The 16667-nt window shown below is 40.5% G+C and overlaps 1 protein-coding gene across 1 annotated transcript in view; it reads right to left on the bottom strand.

Annotated features, from left to right (window-relative positions):
• Skp2 (S-phase kinase-associated protein 2) overlaps positions 1 to 5937 on the bottom strand; it is a 28861-nt gene extending 22924 nt beyond the window's left edge. The window contains 3 exon segments of the mRNA XM_067085202.1: positions 1137 to 1254; positions 2317 to 2518; positions 5783 to 5937. Of these exon segments, the coding sequence (XP_066941303.1) occupies positions 1137 to 1254; positions 2317 to 2518; positions 5783 to 5805 (343 nt within the window). The 5' untranslated portion in view covers positions 5806 to 5937.
• Between the last annotated feature and the right edge of the window lie 10730 nt (positions 5938 to 16667).

Genomic DNA, 16667 nt, shown 5'->3' with positions numbered 1-16667 from the left:
AGCTCCCTTCTCCATCATCTCCTTCACCTTGTTCTGTAGAGCCAGATCCTTTGGCGAGCCTGGAAGGTACGTCCTCTGACAGAAAGGACGATCTGTGAGAGGAGGATGGAACTTGAAAGGGAGTAGATATCCCACCTAAAGAACATCTACTACCCAACCTTCCGCTCCTAGCTGTTGCCAAATTGCCCAACAGTTCACCAGCCAGCCCCCCCCCCCAACCAAAGGCAGCGGATAGGGAGGGGCACCTTCTCTAGTGTTTCCCCCCTCTAGCTCTGCCCCTGCCTCCCCTTCCGCCTCTAGGAGGATGCGGCTGAAAGGGGTATTGCTGAGAAGAGGTCTTAGTAATCTTAGGAGATGATTGCTGGTCCCTACAAGGACCCGTCTTAGTCTGTGACTTTCTCTGCGAAACCTGCTGTCTTCGTCTAGCTACACTGGGACGAGCAGACCATAACAATTCTGAGACTGCTTGCAGAACCAGGCGGACTTTGTTGTCAGCTCTCCTTCAATCAACTGCAACTTGAACCTGGTCCTTTGGAAAAAGGGAAGATGATTCCAATAAAGGCCCATTCCTTAATGCTAGCATGGACTGTGGGTTGATGTATCTAGACACCCTAGCAAGAGCAGAGTCCCTACTCTTCAGCAACCATACGGCCCACATATTCGCAGTTAAGTGGTTATAAGCGACATAACATCCCAATGTAGCACCCTAATATTTACATCAAATTTGCTTGATAAGACTCATACATTAACTTTGCATCTGTTACGTTCATGGATAGTTTCAATTGCTTTTACCTATTTACTAAGAATACAGTACCAGAGCAAAAAAACACCTTCCATAATACTGGTTACAGGCACTGTAGAATGCCTTCTCATAATCAACAAAAGCCATAAAAAGGAATTTTTAAATTCCATACTGCTAAAAGACAAGTGTTTTTCCTAATACTGAACTGCATTACTCCACTCTGCTTTAAGAAAGCCAGGTAAATGACGCAAATCACTTGCTAATGAAACTATAGCATGTTTAGTGATGAAGGTCTCGAACAAAGTTCAGGTTATGACAAAAACATACTTGGCTCAAACAAATCTTCGGGAACTAAACTTTTTACTGAATGTCCAATAATACCTATGAAACTTACCATCACCAGCTATGGTATCCAGCCTCCTCCTCTTGTATACCATGAATTCCTCATTCATAGAATCCTCATTAAAGAATGGCCCAGTACTAGGGATGTTTTGATTGCAAGGCTGGAGAACCTGGGAAAACAGTAAGATTGAATTGTGAAACTTTCCAAGCAAGGAGAAAATACATTAGTCGAATAGAGTATATTTCAAATGAATGGCTTCATCAGTTATCAATGCTCATGATGCATATGCAACCTGGTCACCTTAGAAAGAGTACGAGATTACTAACCCTCTCGCCTACCAATGCCCATCGCACAGAGGCCTCAAACATACATCCCTAAGCAAGATCTATGGATGCAGATGGAGGCAGTTGCATTGGACCCTTCTCTCCCACTCAAGATGTTGACAGTTCCACTGACCATTCCGACATTGCTTTATTTCACTCTTCACTGCTCTAAACAGTGTCTCTTTACAGCTTCCTTCAATACTTTCCGCACCAGTTTCGTCCCATCCATTTCCACTTGGACAGCCTTACATACTGATCAATTGGTTCCCCCTACAGTTACTTCTTTATTCTTCATTTTGGTTACTTTCAAAAACCCCTTTATTCCCAACAGTTACTTCTTTATTCTTCATTTTGTTTACTTTCGAAAACCCCTTTATTCCTAACTTCTTTCACAACCTATTTTTATTTAAATGCTATCACGTTACCCATAAAAACTGAGTTGTCTAACATTCATAAGTTAATAACATCAGTCTAACATTCATAAGCTATACAGAGTTAATATCAGTCTAACCTCAGACTTGTAATCTCTTATTTTGGTGCACCTACGGTATACTGTACTATTATTCCACACTAGCCTGAGCATTAAAATTGACTGTCCTGGGTTTTTTTATAATATTTCCCTTCAATTTGTATCTTTATGACCCATATTTTGAGACAATTTTACATCATTGCATAAAGCTCTTGACCACAGTTATAATCACCTCAAGTAACAGAATTTCCCATTCACTGAAATTCCTTTGCTAACCATAACAAATTAAGGTTTCTTATTTCTAGCTAATAAATTTGGCACAAATATCAAATAAAGCCTAATAAGCAAGAAGCATAAATCTGTATAATTTTTATGTGACCTCCCATACAAAATCAAATCACGTGTGACACACTGGATGAAATAAGTACAGCTCATTTACCTTTGGGGATGGGGGAGGGTTACTCAAACAGTTTTCAGTTGCGGGAGGAGTTGGCGTAGGGGCTCCTGTGGTCTCCTCATCCTGAAGGATTGAGAGTCCCATGTCTGCCAAGAGGGGGGGATCCGAATCAACGTCCCCTACGTTGAGGCTCCACCTAGTGCACTTGCCATCTTTGACATTCTCTTTGTCGTCAGTACGTTTCCTGTTACAAAAAATGAGAAATAGACCTAAGTGATATTTAAATAATGCTATGATCAGATGTAGAATTTTTATCAATGATGGAAAACACATGATGATTCCCAGAGGCTTTACATTTCGGAGCAAATGAAGAGTAGGGGGTTAGAGCGAGACCACCGAAAGAGAAGTCTGTTCGATGTACTGTGACGTAGACAGGGGTAGTTGAGTGGCTAGCACGGACTACGCTGTCAGACAAAAGGAATGTGAACAAAACGTCACTAAAATAAACCATTTGTTGTTTGCCAGTTAAAGTATTCAGTTAATTTACACTAATTTGTGTACGCCGAATATACAGACTCGATGCACAGGTTATGATTAATATGAAATACTGAACCAAAACAATTTACTTACAGGTACAATACAGTACATACTTTGGCACAAACATGTTTATCATTATATTAAAAAATATTTATACATAAATAATGTTAACGTCAAATTACTGACGGCAGTGCACTGGTTTACATACACCATAAAAAAGATCGTTTATTCTACTATATGTGAATGAATTAATGATTACCTTTTGCATACAGCCATTATTTGATAAAGTTTCTAACTTTATCCTTTTAGTCATGTTTTTGTTGGCTACAATATAGTTATTTTCTTGGGAATAATAATTACTCAATAAAATATTAGCAGAAGGCCATATTATCAATTTTGCCTTTTTTTCCTAAACTATGACCTTCATTACTTACTGGAGTAGCATATTTATTATTTAACCTTTGACCTTTATATGGGGACTTAACATTCATGACTGTCCACCAAATGTAAAAATTTTGACATATTCTGCAACTTCTGAATAAAAGGGCACACAGTGATTTTATCCAAGAGGTAATAAAGCTTGAATGAGATACTTATTGAATATTTGTAAAACTAAATGAACATTTTGTTTCTAAAAGGTGGAGGGGGATAATGCTTTCAATGACAGTTTATATGAATGTTTCAAGAGTAAACCATCTTCTATCTTATAAAGTTTTTGCAAAGAGCTGAATGGTGCAAATGATTTCATTTTCTATATGATTTCCATCAAAGGAGGGAACTTCGTTGTTTTATTAATATCCTTCTGGCCAAGCCAATTATTCCTGATACATTTCAACACATGTACTGAGTCATACGCGAATAAAAAGGGGTCTGTTACTCTGAAATGGGTGTGGATACATGATAGTGTCATGGTATTACAACACAAAACAAGGTGAAACATTTTTTCCAAGCCTATAATTGCTTTCTTCAATGTGCAGTGCAGAACATCAGCTTTCATGCTTTTAGTGGAAATGATATGTACAACTCCTTTGAATCTGGCCTTTATGCTGTTCAACATAAAAACAAATGCAATTGTTGCAGCTTCACTACTGTCAAAGGCTGAACTGATAATCATCATCATCATCATCCAGATGCCATATCCCCAAGGACGTCGGCAATCATGGCTCGCCACTCCTCTCAATTTCCGGCTCTCTGCAGCAACTGAGCTGCAGACATTCTTCCTCCAGTCATTCTCACCAATCCATCCATATATTTTTGTCTAGGTCTTCCTCTCAGCCTCCTTCCATTGATTTCACCAGTGAGAGAGAGATGTTCTAGTTCTTCTCACTATGTGACCCACAAACCACCTTCATAATCAAAATATGGTTTCAAGTGAGTTTCAGCCACCGTCATTATCACTGTTTTGTCATTGGGTAGTAATGATTTACATTTATTCTTAACGTACATCAGACAATTTGAGTCATTTTGTACGCTTGTTTGTGCTCCCGACCTGGCGTAGAGCTGGTTCCAGTGTGACAAATGCAGACTTCATATTGCAGTCGAAAGTTATCCTAATGGCATCTTGAGTCAAAAAAATACCTGTTGCAGTGAAGTTATTGTTGAGCTTATCTACTTGCCATAGTAAGTTCGTCCAATAAAATGGACAAGATACATCCATGGCGCGCTACTTCATTATGCCATGTCAGTTTTATGGTCCAGCTCAAAAATAAAACAACGGAACCACGAGAAAACCTCGTACGTAAGTGACGTGCGGGAAGGAAGCTCGAGAGAGGAAGAGTCGCCAGCTTGGGACCGCCAGGGTCGACGTCATCACGTCAGGTCCAACAGGCCTCGTTTCATTCTACACCTACCCCTGTGGTAGAATGCAGAGTAAGGGGTCACAAATTACTTTGTGGGGGACCAGGGGGAGCAAAGCCACCCCCCCAAGCCAGGTTAGGAGACAGTATCCAGGTTAGGTTAGGCCATATTTTCGCTGAAATGGGAAATGCTTATTATGTCTAAGGTAACTCTAACCAAGACCACCTAGAAATGAGGCCTGTTGGATCCGACGCGATGACGTCGACCGTGGTGGTTCCAAGCTGGCGACTCTTTCTCTCTCTTGAGCTTCCTTCCCGTACGTCGCTTACTTACGAGGTTTTCCGTGGTTCCGTCGTTTTATTTTTCGAGCTGGACCCTAAAACTGACATGGCATAACGAAGAGGGTTAGCGTAGAATGATGGAACAAGTTCCGCGGGCGTAAAAACAAACCTACCCTTCCCTAGAATGCCAGGTCCTGACCTGACCAGAACTTACCTACCTAACCTCACTTCGGGCACCGTGCCCTGACCTAGGCGGGGGAGGGGGGCTTCACTCCCCCTGGACCGACCTAATTTACACTAAACATCGGAGACGATGAACTTAGCTTCCGCTGGGAGGTTGTCCCGTCGTTCTGCAAAGTACCCAGAGGACCCGAATACCCACTTAAATAAAATAGCTTGGGCAACCCAGAAGGGAGCTGCCCGGAAGACCAGAATACCCACTTAAATAAAACAGCTTGGGCAACCCAGAAGGGAGCTGCCCGGAAGACCAAAATACCCACTTAAATAAAGGGGCTTGGGCAACCCTGAAGGGTACTACCCAGAAGACCAGAATACCCACTTACATAAAACAGCTTGGGCACCGTAAGATCAGACCGGAACCTCGCACGAGAATATTAGCCGCAAAACTTCCAAAAAATGGAATAGTAAAATCTATACCCACCCTACCTTGTAAAGCATGCCCAAACAAACCAACAAACCACAACCCTACGAAAAATCTAAAGAGCCGAGATCGAATAATCTTATAATAAATTAGTAAACTTGAATGGGGCGACGGATAGCCATTACCAACGAAGCCTCGTCGTGAAACTTTGGCACACATTTAAACAGCTCTTTAAACCTTTCAGCATCTATTAAATGGCATTTTAACATTCCCTAAATAAGGAAGAACTCACCCAGCCTCTCTCTTGCCATCCATAGTCGTAATTAATCGCGGAGAGGAGAAAAGTAACGAGGAATTTATCCCGCCGACGGAGTTCCGCAGAGCAATTTCGGCGCCAAGTTTGTTGACATGATCAGCTGGGAGGCGCCACAGATGATACCCATAAAATGACCCACGTTTTTTTCTTTTATGGTAAAATGACGGGGAATTTTAGAATCACACACTCTGTCCATAATTTTATGCGACTTATAATTGCTGTTGCGAACACATCTGAAGACGTGACTACATGGAAGTCTGTTAAAATGTTGTTTTTCAAAGCAGGTATCTCAGATTTGATTTTGGCGGCGAATTCGACTTGAATGTTGTCCCGAAATGGAATTAGTTAAGATGCCTTTATTGATCTTTATTAAAAAAAGACACTGCATAAGTATCATTACGGACATAATAATCAAAATTTCATAAGCATCTAAGTCTATTAAAATGTTATCGTGAATTAAACTTATGATTATAATGAAAACGTTATCAGCAAATTTTACGCTATCACAGCATGTCGACCGAAATCTATAATATCTAGTTTACTGAGAGCAAGGTGCAAAGAAAATTATTAATTATTACTTCAGTTTAATGCAATTAGCTGATGACACTGGAGACATATAGAAAAACAAAAACAAAAAAATGTCCCAGCTGATGCCGTCCCCAGCATGTATTGGTCCCCAAAAGTGACCAAAACACACGTGACATGGGCACACGTGAAGCTTACCCAAGTCTGATAGCACATGTCCTCTGAAGGAACACCTTCAAGAAGTTACTTAGTCAGCAAGACGTAATAAAATTAATCGTGGGCTGGTGTTCATTTTCCCCGATCTGCAGTTATTACGATATATGTTAGCATGTACGTTCATTTAATTTCATATTTTGATGATAAGTTCAAGATTGCAAGAAACAACATGCCACCAACTGTCACCAAACGTGAAAAACTGAAAATGGTATGAAATATATTGTTAACATGATCGCAGTTACTAAATATTCTAATGACTGAAGACGTTGCTTTTCAATTAAACTGTAGCAGACAAAATGAGAACTCATGGCGTCCTTATTGTAAAGTGAACATTCTTTTTATGCCATACTCCATAACTGGTTTGTCACCTTACCATCGTTACTCGAATCTATACCGTCTTTTCCACCATCAACCACTTTTTATATATAAAATCCATGAGAAGGCATTCTATGCAGTGTCCCTTCGGCACCTGTTGCAACACCTTTTATCCCTTTTACTCTACCTCCGTTCATATTCTTTCCTCCACCTTACTTTTCACCATTTCCTAGCGATTGTTTCAGAGTACAACTATGAAGTTTTCAAAACATGCTTCACCCTCAACTTCCCTTTCAGCGCTGAATGGCCTTATAGGTCCCATTGTTTGGCCTTTGGGCTAAATTGCACAATTCCAATTCCAAACTGATGGTAAATGAACGGGGCTGGGTTTTTAAATAAATGCTAGTATGACAAGACCCGTGATAACCAGGTCACTATCTCAGATCCTGTCAACCCATGCCATCGCTAAAACCGGTGAAATTAGCAAACCCAAGCAAGAAACGAAAAATTAAGTTAAGCTAGATTTCCTGAACAAGATGCGTCCCAGACTTCCAATTCGAGCCATCAGCCCATCACATGACCTTCAGAAACCCTCTGACAGTCGAAGGGACCTGCAAGGCGGTTCAGTGCTCCTTACAAAACGGCTTCATTTGAAACCTTTTTCATCAGCAAGAATCATGAAAACATCCAAACTTGAAAGTTAAGTGCTTATTTTGAAGCTCCAGTTAAAATTATTAGTTTAAACTGTGGAACAAATGTTTTTGTGCATGGAAACCGGACTTTGTTATCAGAGCGCATGGTCAGTGCTCTCTCTCGATCTCTGTTGTTTGGGAAAGCCCCAAAAAGTTGAATTTTTGATCATTCAATTTAGAATTGCAACTAAAGAAACGTACCACAATTTATTATTAGTTTAGATAATCCTTTCAGACACCGATACCCACAATAGCCAAAGCTCTAGCCAATTTATTATTAGTTTAGATGATAATCCTTTCAGATACCAATGCCAAGGTGGTATTTTACACGAGACGTTTTTTTTTGTAAATATAGTAGATGTTGTCCTTAGCCTGTATCCTAGGATTACATATCCTAAAGGTGATTTAAAGAACCTGGATTGGGTAGTAACCCAATTTAAGGTAAGGAAGAACCTTTTAAGACATATTCTTTTATGGTCCCAGGCAGCAGCCTAGTTTACACCAAGGATCCTAGAGTTTGATAAAAAGGAAACTAAAATTTTCTTTCTATATAGCCTCTATACTCAAGTATGAGCTAAAGTAATCCAGGACTAGCCATTATCTGTTTAGTTTAGGTGATAAACCTTTACAAAACATTATTGGACAATTTTTTTCCCAGACGATAATCTAGATCTAGATGAAAATAGTAAACCTGTGCCACGTGAGATGGTAGGCTAGCCTTATGGCTACATACCAAGGCAATTGTTATGTAACCATACCCTTGTGAATTAAATAGTCCAGATTAGGCAGTATCCTAGATTAGATGAGGGTAGAACTATAGGGTAGCTCCGCGTCGAAGACGGCACTATAACTTGACTTTTTCTACAGTGTTTTGGTTGTTAATTATGAATTTACCTTTCATTTTTGGCGCTCGAGTGTAATTAACTTGTATTAACCCCCGAAGTCCATCCAACAAGGGGTTTCCATGCGCCGCGATCTTCACAAGACAGAACACGGGTACGCCTGTTTCGAACGGTTCATATCCCGTCCGGCAAGTGCAATAACTTGTTAACGTATGGGTAACCCCCCCCCCCCGGCCAGTACTAAACACGGCGAAGGGACATTCCATTTGGCCGACAACAAACAGATGCACCGCCAGTATCAGAACCCCTAAAAGTGTAGAAAAAACCAGTTGAAAAGGTAAAAACAGGCGCGGAGCTAATATATAGAATTACCTTGGATACAAACAAGGGAGGTGGTCAGCCTATAAGATTATATATTATTGGGTTACTGTTTTATATAACAGACCAAATATCCTAGGGTTGGATATAAAACAAGGGAGGTGGTCAGCCTGAGCTAGACAAAAATAGTAGCCTGTGTTTACCATGTGTTTAGTTTTATTAGCTAAGTATACCTTTAAGCTTTGATCTACAAAACCACTGAGCTGATTAACAGCTCTCTTAAGAAAGCTGGCCTAGAAGTACATATAGACTTATTTTACATGGCTAAGAACCACATTGGTTTCTTCAGTAACATTGGTAAGGTCTTATGACCTAAAGCTTATTGTGGAATAAACCTAGAACAGGTATAGCCTAAATAGATTAAGTTGCTAGTTTTACTGTTAACTTAGAAACACCGTACATTTAAAAAAGTGTGATTTATAAAAATCTGGATTAGCTTAATTTATGTGTAGCGTATACCCTTTTAATACTATGAAATGACTTAGAATAGGAACAATAAGCCTCTAAGAGATCTACATATAAACATTATTCTAGGATTAATAAAATTGGGTTAGGATTAAACTAAGGTTTTATAGAACTGTAGGGTAGCTAACAATTTAGAATTAAATCCCCGTGTAAGAAAGGCAGCGACACTATAACTTGACTCTTTCTACAGTTTTTGGTTGCTAATTATGAATTTACCTTTCAATATTGGCTCTCGAGTCTAATTAACCTGTAATTAACCCCTGAAGTCTATCCAACAAGGGGTTTCCATATGCGATCTTCACAAGACAGGGCATGGGTACATCTGTTTCGAACAGTTCATATCCTGTCCAGCAAGTGCAATAACTTGTTAACGTATGAGTACCCCCCCCCAGGCCAGTACTAAACATGGTGAAGGGACATTCCATTTGGCCAACAACAAAAAATGCACTGCCAGTATCAGAACCTGTAAAAGTGTAGAAAAACCAGTTGAAAAGGTAAAAACTTGCCGGACGGGATATGAACTAATATAACAGAATTACCCCTGCTCTGTTTTGGGTACATTTAAACAGTATTTAGGGCCAAAAAGTAACGTTAACATTGTAGATAAACAACTTATAAGAAGCCTATTTCCGCTAAATACAGGTGTTATAAACCTAGAATCAAACTAATCTGTAGATGTAGCCTAACTAGATTAAGCCTGAGAAAGCTGATGAAGGGAAATGTTCTTACTGCTAAATTTAGAAACAATGAGGGGTCTGAGTGTCAGACAAGTCTGTAAAAGAAGTCTAATCAGTGGTCAAAAAACCAGATTATAAGAGGAATTTTTTTTGTAAGATGTAATATGCTTATATGGCACAGGTTTTTAAAAAAACCTAAAAAAATAAATGGCTTAATAATAGGTTAAGCAAGACCACCATTAAGAGACCTTCTATGTTTAGATTAATGTAGATGATACTAGAGGGATTAACCTGCCAAGCCATATAAAAAAAACAAAACAGATCTGCCTGGTTTAGTTATTAAACAAATCATTTTATAGAAGATTAGACCATATGGCTGGCAGTTTAGGGTTAAAATTTCTTTCCGGCAGAACCATTGCAAAAGGATTTAACCCCTTCTCAAAGTTTAAGTAATGCAGCCCTATATGCTGTCAGAGTCAACCTAAAATGGTTTATTTGCGTTAACGTGGATATTTTATAAAAAATACAACATTTACTGTATTTTCAGATAATCAAATAATCTGTGATAAAACTAATAAAATACTAACGGTATAAGGGTTTTACAAAAGTGTCCATTTTTTAAACTATCAAAATACACTAATTGTTTTTAATAACAACTTGGTTCTTTCACTAGGGGGCCACCATTATGCAGGACCCTCAGCTCAAGTGTTCCGTAGAAAATTGCAATTGGCGTTTTTCGGTTATTTTTTTGCCAGTTTAAAGTAATATTTGTCGGCCGGTTGTAATTAAACGGCCCATTCCACCTGCCATGAGCATAGTCCTTGCAAAAATTAAGATAGATTTTCCTGGTCGCCAGAAAATTGTAACCAGAAATCTGCAGTTTGGTCTTGGCAGCAAGTTTTAAGGGAGGGAGACAGCTCTGGCTTCAGAACCTGCTGTCAATTGCGATGGGTCCTCAATGACAGTTCAGTTACAGGGGAGATTATATCTTTCCGTAAAGCAAGAACTCTAGGAAAACAAATATATAACCCCTTCTCAAAATCTATATTTGGGCCAGAACCCAGTAAAATCAGTCCCCAATACCTCCCAGGTAAACCCTGTGGAGGAAATAATGGAAGTTCCTCTTGGAGGTGATTATCTTACAAATGGAGTTGATATTGCAACCAAAATAACCTTGCTGAACCCAGAAGGATCAGGGGCACTACCTTCAGCTAACTGTCGGAGAAACTTTCCTGAAGGAATTCAATCCCCCATGCAACTCTCAGATGCTGATCAGGATCCTTCCCCCAAAAGGGATACAAGGATTCAGTTAACCCCCAATTGAAATTACAGTAAACTCCCTTATTCAGGGGGATGCGTACCGCACCCCCCTGCGAATAGTTAAAATCCGCGAATACTTAAAACCCCTCTAAAGACACTTAGAACTGCCTATTTTGATAGTTTAAACACAAGAAAAACCCTCTAAAAATGCTTATACCTGAGTATTTTGATAGTTTTATCACAAAAAGTGCATTTAGTCATGAAAATTATATGAAAATACAGTAATTAGTGAATATTTCTCAGTGAAAAATGCTGCAAATGGGTAGATATGTTCCACAGAATGGGTATTATGTTCACGAGAAATCCACGTGTGAGTGCGCGGTGTGAGAACGCGAATACGGGGGGTTTACTGTACTCCATTTTTGGATGGGTATAGTAACTCACCCAGGACCTCTGCACCCTGGGTAACAGGCAGTCACAGTTCAGCTGTGGATGCTAAGTCAGATTATGCAAGCACACCTGTGGCGGCAAGACTCGTCCACTTTGGGAGCGTTGGGAAGCAAGAGGGAGCAGAGAGTTGGATTGTTCAAGTACCAAGAGAAGACTATTCAATCCCATTTCTGAAGAAACCTCCCTGAAGCAGCAAGCCTGTTTTATTGATGACCTACTCTTCAAACTCCTGAGAAGTCTTCAGCCCTCTCCCAAGAAGTGACAGCTCTCCTCGAAAAAGAAGCAGTCGAACTAGTCGAGGACATCTCCTCTCTCGGGTTCTACAATCGGCTGTTTGTAGTCCCCAAAGCCACGGGGGGATGGGGGCCAGTTCTGGATGTAAGTGCCCTGAACTTGTACGTGCAGAAAACAAAATTCAAGATGGAGATGTCCCATTCTGTCCTTGCATCCATTCATCTAGAAGATTGGATGATCTCATTAGACATGAAAGATGCTTACTTCCATGTCCCAATTCATGAGGACTTGAAGTTTTTAAGGTTTTTGTTCCAGCACAAAGTGTACCAGTTCAGAGCCCTTTGCTTTGGTCTGTCGACCGCCCCACAGGTATTCATGCGTGTTCTAACTCCAATGGCAAAATGGTTAGATCTGATGGGGGTCAACATTTCGTTGTATCTCGACGATTGACTTATTCACTCCCAGTTGAAGGAAAAATGTGTGGAGGTCCTTCACAAGACCCTTCTCACCCAGGATTTGGGCCTCTTGTTAAATTTCCAAAAATCTCAACTGACTCCTTCTCAGGAGATAGCTTATTTGGGGATGAGGATAAACTCTCTTGAGTTTTCCCTCCCCCCAAGGATAAACTCACCCTTCAGTCCTTAGGAAGGCTGCACATGAGAAACTTAGTTCTTTCTGAAAATCAACTGGAACAGAAAGAAACACCTGGATTCTTTTGTTTTTCTGAAAGCGAAGGAAATAAAAGAGGATCTGGCTTGGTGGAATTCAAGAGACAAGCTCTCTCAAGGGAAGTCGCTTCTTCCTCTGAACCCCTACCTAGTGTTTTATTCAGATGCGTCAGACCAAGGTTTGGGATCCCTCCTGGGAGACAAAGACGTTTCAGACCTGTGGACTTCCAAACAGATGAAGTGTCACATGAACATGAAGGAATTGACAGCTATTCACTTGGGATTGCAAGCGTTTGCATCAGAGGTGTCTGTGAAGACAGTGTCCGTCCACTTTGACAACACCACAGCTCTGTCTTATATCAGAAAACAAGGGGGAACTCATTCTTTTTCCCTTTGCCAAGCAGCAAGAGCCCTACTCATTTGGGCAGATCAGAATCAAACCCAGATCAGAAAGATCCTATTAGTCCATGATAGAATCTTCTGAAATGTGGTTGTCTGAGTAGACTGGGTTTTTGAAGCAATAGCCACGGAAAATCGATGAGAAGTTCCAGCAAGTCCGGGTACCATTCTTGGGCTGGCCAGAATGGGGCTACAAATGTCTTTACATTCCGATGATTCTGGAACTTGTTTAATACTTCTCTCACCATCTGGAATGGGGGGGAAAATTCAACGTATTAGCAGATGAACTCAGCCGTCGAAAACAAGTTCTCCCCACCAAGTGGACTCTCGACCCTTTCGTTCGTATAGAGTTGGGGAAGGCTGATTCTAGATCTGTTTCCAACTGCAAAGAACCATCGTCTCCCCCTGTATTATTCGCCAGCGCCAGATCCACAAGCTTGGGCGATGGACGTGATGCTTTTAGATTGGTCGAACATGGACCCTTATGTCTTCCCCCCATTTCTAGATGGTGAGAGAAGTATTAAACAAGTTCCGGAACCATTGGAATGTACAGTTGACGTTAGTAAGCCCGTTCTGGCCAGCCCGAGAATGGTTCCCGGACTTGCTGGAATTTCTCATCAGTTTTCTGAGGCTATTGCCTCAAAAACCCAGTCTACTCAGACAACCACATTTCAGAAGGTTCTATCAAGGACTGTCCACTCTGGCTCTAACCGCATTCAGACTGTCTGCAGATTGGTTCGAGCGAAAGGATTTTCAAAGGCAGTTGCAGATGCTATTGCTCGTTGTAAACGACATTCCTCAAGCAAAGTTTACCAAGCCAAGTGGACAGTCTTCTGTGACTGGTGCAGGAGAAACAACATCTCATCTTTTAAGACATCTGTAGTGGAAACAGGTGATTTCCTTCTATATTTAAAGTCTACCAGGAGCCTTTCCACTCAGCCATTAAAGGCTACAAAGCAGTGTTGAGCTCTGTTTTTAGACAGGGGTTTAGATCTCTCCTCTAATAAGGATCTTTCTGACCTCATCAAGTTGCTTGATATGACCAAACAGAAAGAAGATAAGCTAGTAGCCTGGAATTTAGACGTGATACTGAAGTGGCTGTTGCAACCACATTTTTAACCTATGCAATCTCTCTCCTTAAGGGACCTTACTAGGAAGACTGTTCCTAGTAGCGTTAGCGACTGCCAAGAGAGTCAGTGAGACTCACGGTTTGAATAAAAAGATTGGATTCTGTCAAGGTAATGCAATTTGCTCATTTACCTTAGGATTCTTAGCTAAGAATGAGTCCCCTGCCAACCCCTGGCCTAGCTCATTCATTATTAAAAGTTTATTTAATAGATATTCTAGGTCCGGAGGAAGCCCTTCGTTGGCTGAGTTGGTTGAGCATCAGGCTGTCACTCGATGGGCCGGAGTTAGATAAAGAGTTAGAGGAATTTATTTCTGGTGATAGAAATTCATTTCTCGCTATAATGTGGTTCGGATTCCACAATAAGCTGTAGGTCCCGTTGCTAAGTAACCAGTTGGTTCTTAGCCACGTAAAATAAGTCTAATCCTTCGGGCCAGCCCTAGGAGAGCTGTTAATCAGCTCAGTGGTCTGGTAAAACTAAGGTATACTTAATTAACTTAGGTCCGGAGGAAGTAGAGAGAACCCTTTGCCCCATAAGGGCATTATTTTTTAAAATACTATTTACTGAGAACGGAAAAGATCCGTGGGCCGTCGAGCAACCTTTGGTGCTCAGTAAAGGATCCTTCTCGCCCTCTTTCAGAAAATGCCTTGGTGTTTTTTATTAAAGATCTAATTCTAGATGCGCACTCGCAAATTGATGAGGATACGTTGCCCGTAGTGAAAGTTAAAGCACATGAAGTGAGGGCAGTTGCCATGTCCTGGCTTTTAGGCATAATTTGTCTATTGCCTCTATTAAACAAACAACGTTTTGGAAATTCAAATCTGTGTTTGCAGCTCATTATTTGCGTGACATTGAAACTGTCTATGAAAATTGCAGTACCTTGGATCCTATTTTGATTGGGAGGAGTGAAGGAAACTTTCTTCATCCTTCCTAATTTTTCGCCTTGATTCATGGTGTCGAGTTGTAGGGGAGCCTGGGAGTACTTGGTATTTGGAGTGCTCACCTGTTTTTTATCCACAGTGGTTGGGTAATGGCATGCTGTAACGTTTGGCTATAGGCAGTTGTGTTTTTTGGTACTGTGTCCAGGGCAGGGGCAACTTTGTTATTCTTTGTGTGCAATCGGACACTTCTTTGCAACAAAGGAATCCCGCTATGTAGAAGGCGACTCCTGGCTACACCGCCACGCCGCTATGTGTTGAGATGAGCACCATCCAGAGGCAGTACTTTCCTGTAGCAGCACTCTCAACAGGTAAGGAACCAGCCAGCATCTTATCTAATGCTAGCAATAATTCTATTTCTTTTACATTACTAATTTTAATGTATTAGGATAATCCATGTATCCCACCTCCCATAATGTGGGATTCTGCTGTGTTATTACTTGGTAAGTAGCTTATATAAAAATGACATTTTTATAATAAAATAAAGTTTTATATATACTTACCAAGTAATTACATGACCAAAGCCCTTTCTCCTCCCCTCGCATGGTTGGAAGGCATAAGCTTATTGAGCTCGTTTGCTAAGCTGGTTCCTCTTACCCCAAAATGGGGTGGGGTCACTCGCCTAGCCAAAACAAAAGTAGCGCTACTGCGAATTTCAAAATTCTAGCTGCCAGTTAATAGAAACTAAAAGCTATGTAATTGCTTGGTAAGTATATATAAAACTTTATTATAAAATGTCATTTTGACGGAGGAGTAACCTATGTTCGGTAGTCGCTGTTGAGTCCTTAAAACCCTCACACTTCCTGACAAAAGGCGGGGGATTTTGGGCAAGGGATCATCCTGCTTTGACCAGGAGAGAGTAATGGAGTTGGTCTTTTGCCTGCCCTGGTTATAAACAAGATGGCAGATACGCATGCGCAATAGTCACTTCTTGCATTTTTTGACGTAGGAAGAACAGGGTTCAGCTCTGCTGAAGATAAGGGAAAATGCTGTCTTATCTTTGAGTCCATTATACTCTATCACGTGTCATAGTGTTTTCATTATGACATAATACCCGGCTACAAGACCAGGCTAGAAAATTATTTCTTTGATACTAGTCTAGTCACCAATGGGGGTTAACTCTTTGGGGACTTGACAGCGACTACCAAAAACAGGTTTTTCCTACGTCAAAACCTGTTTTTTGGAGTAGAATATGTCCATGTATCCCACCTCCTGTCAATGTGGGAATCAGCTTGGTAAATTACTCATATAAAATTGACGTTTTTATAATACATGTAAAATAAAGTTTTACAGTACTTGCCAAGTAATTACATGATCCTCCCCTCCGATGGACATACAGCATAAACAGAATGAGATTGTCTGCTAAGTAGTTCCTGGTATTCCCGTTAGTGGGCAGGACCAGTCACCTGCACTCTGAAGCATTACCCACAAATTTTTTAATTTAAGCTGCCGTGCAATAGGAAACTATAGCTATGTCATTACTAGGTAAGTATATATAAAACTTTATTTTATTATAAAAATGTCATTTTTCCAGCTCGCTGAAAGTTAATCCCATGTGTGTAAAGACCTCAGGTTTGTATGTTAGGAAACATACAAATTACTTTAAAAATTTGTCATTTCCTAGTCATTGGGAGTTCCTTGGAACTAAGAATATCCAGAGATGCTTTTGTCCTCA

This window comes from Macrobrachium rosenbergii, chromosome 3, assembly GCF_040412425.1.
Source record: "Macrobrachium rosenbergii isolate ZJJX-2024 chromosome 3, ASM4041242v1, whole genome shotgun sequence".
NCBI lineage: Eukaryota > Metazoa > Arthropoda > Malacostraca > Decapoda > Palaemonidae > Macrobrachium > Macrobrachium rosenbergii.
This window is presented reverse-complemented; position numbering and strand designations above follow the sequence as displayed.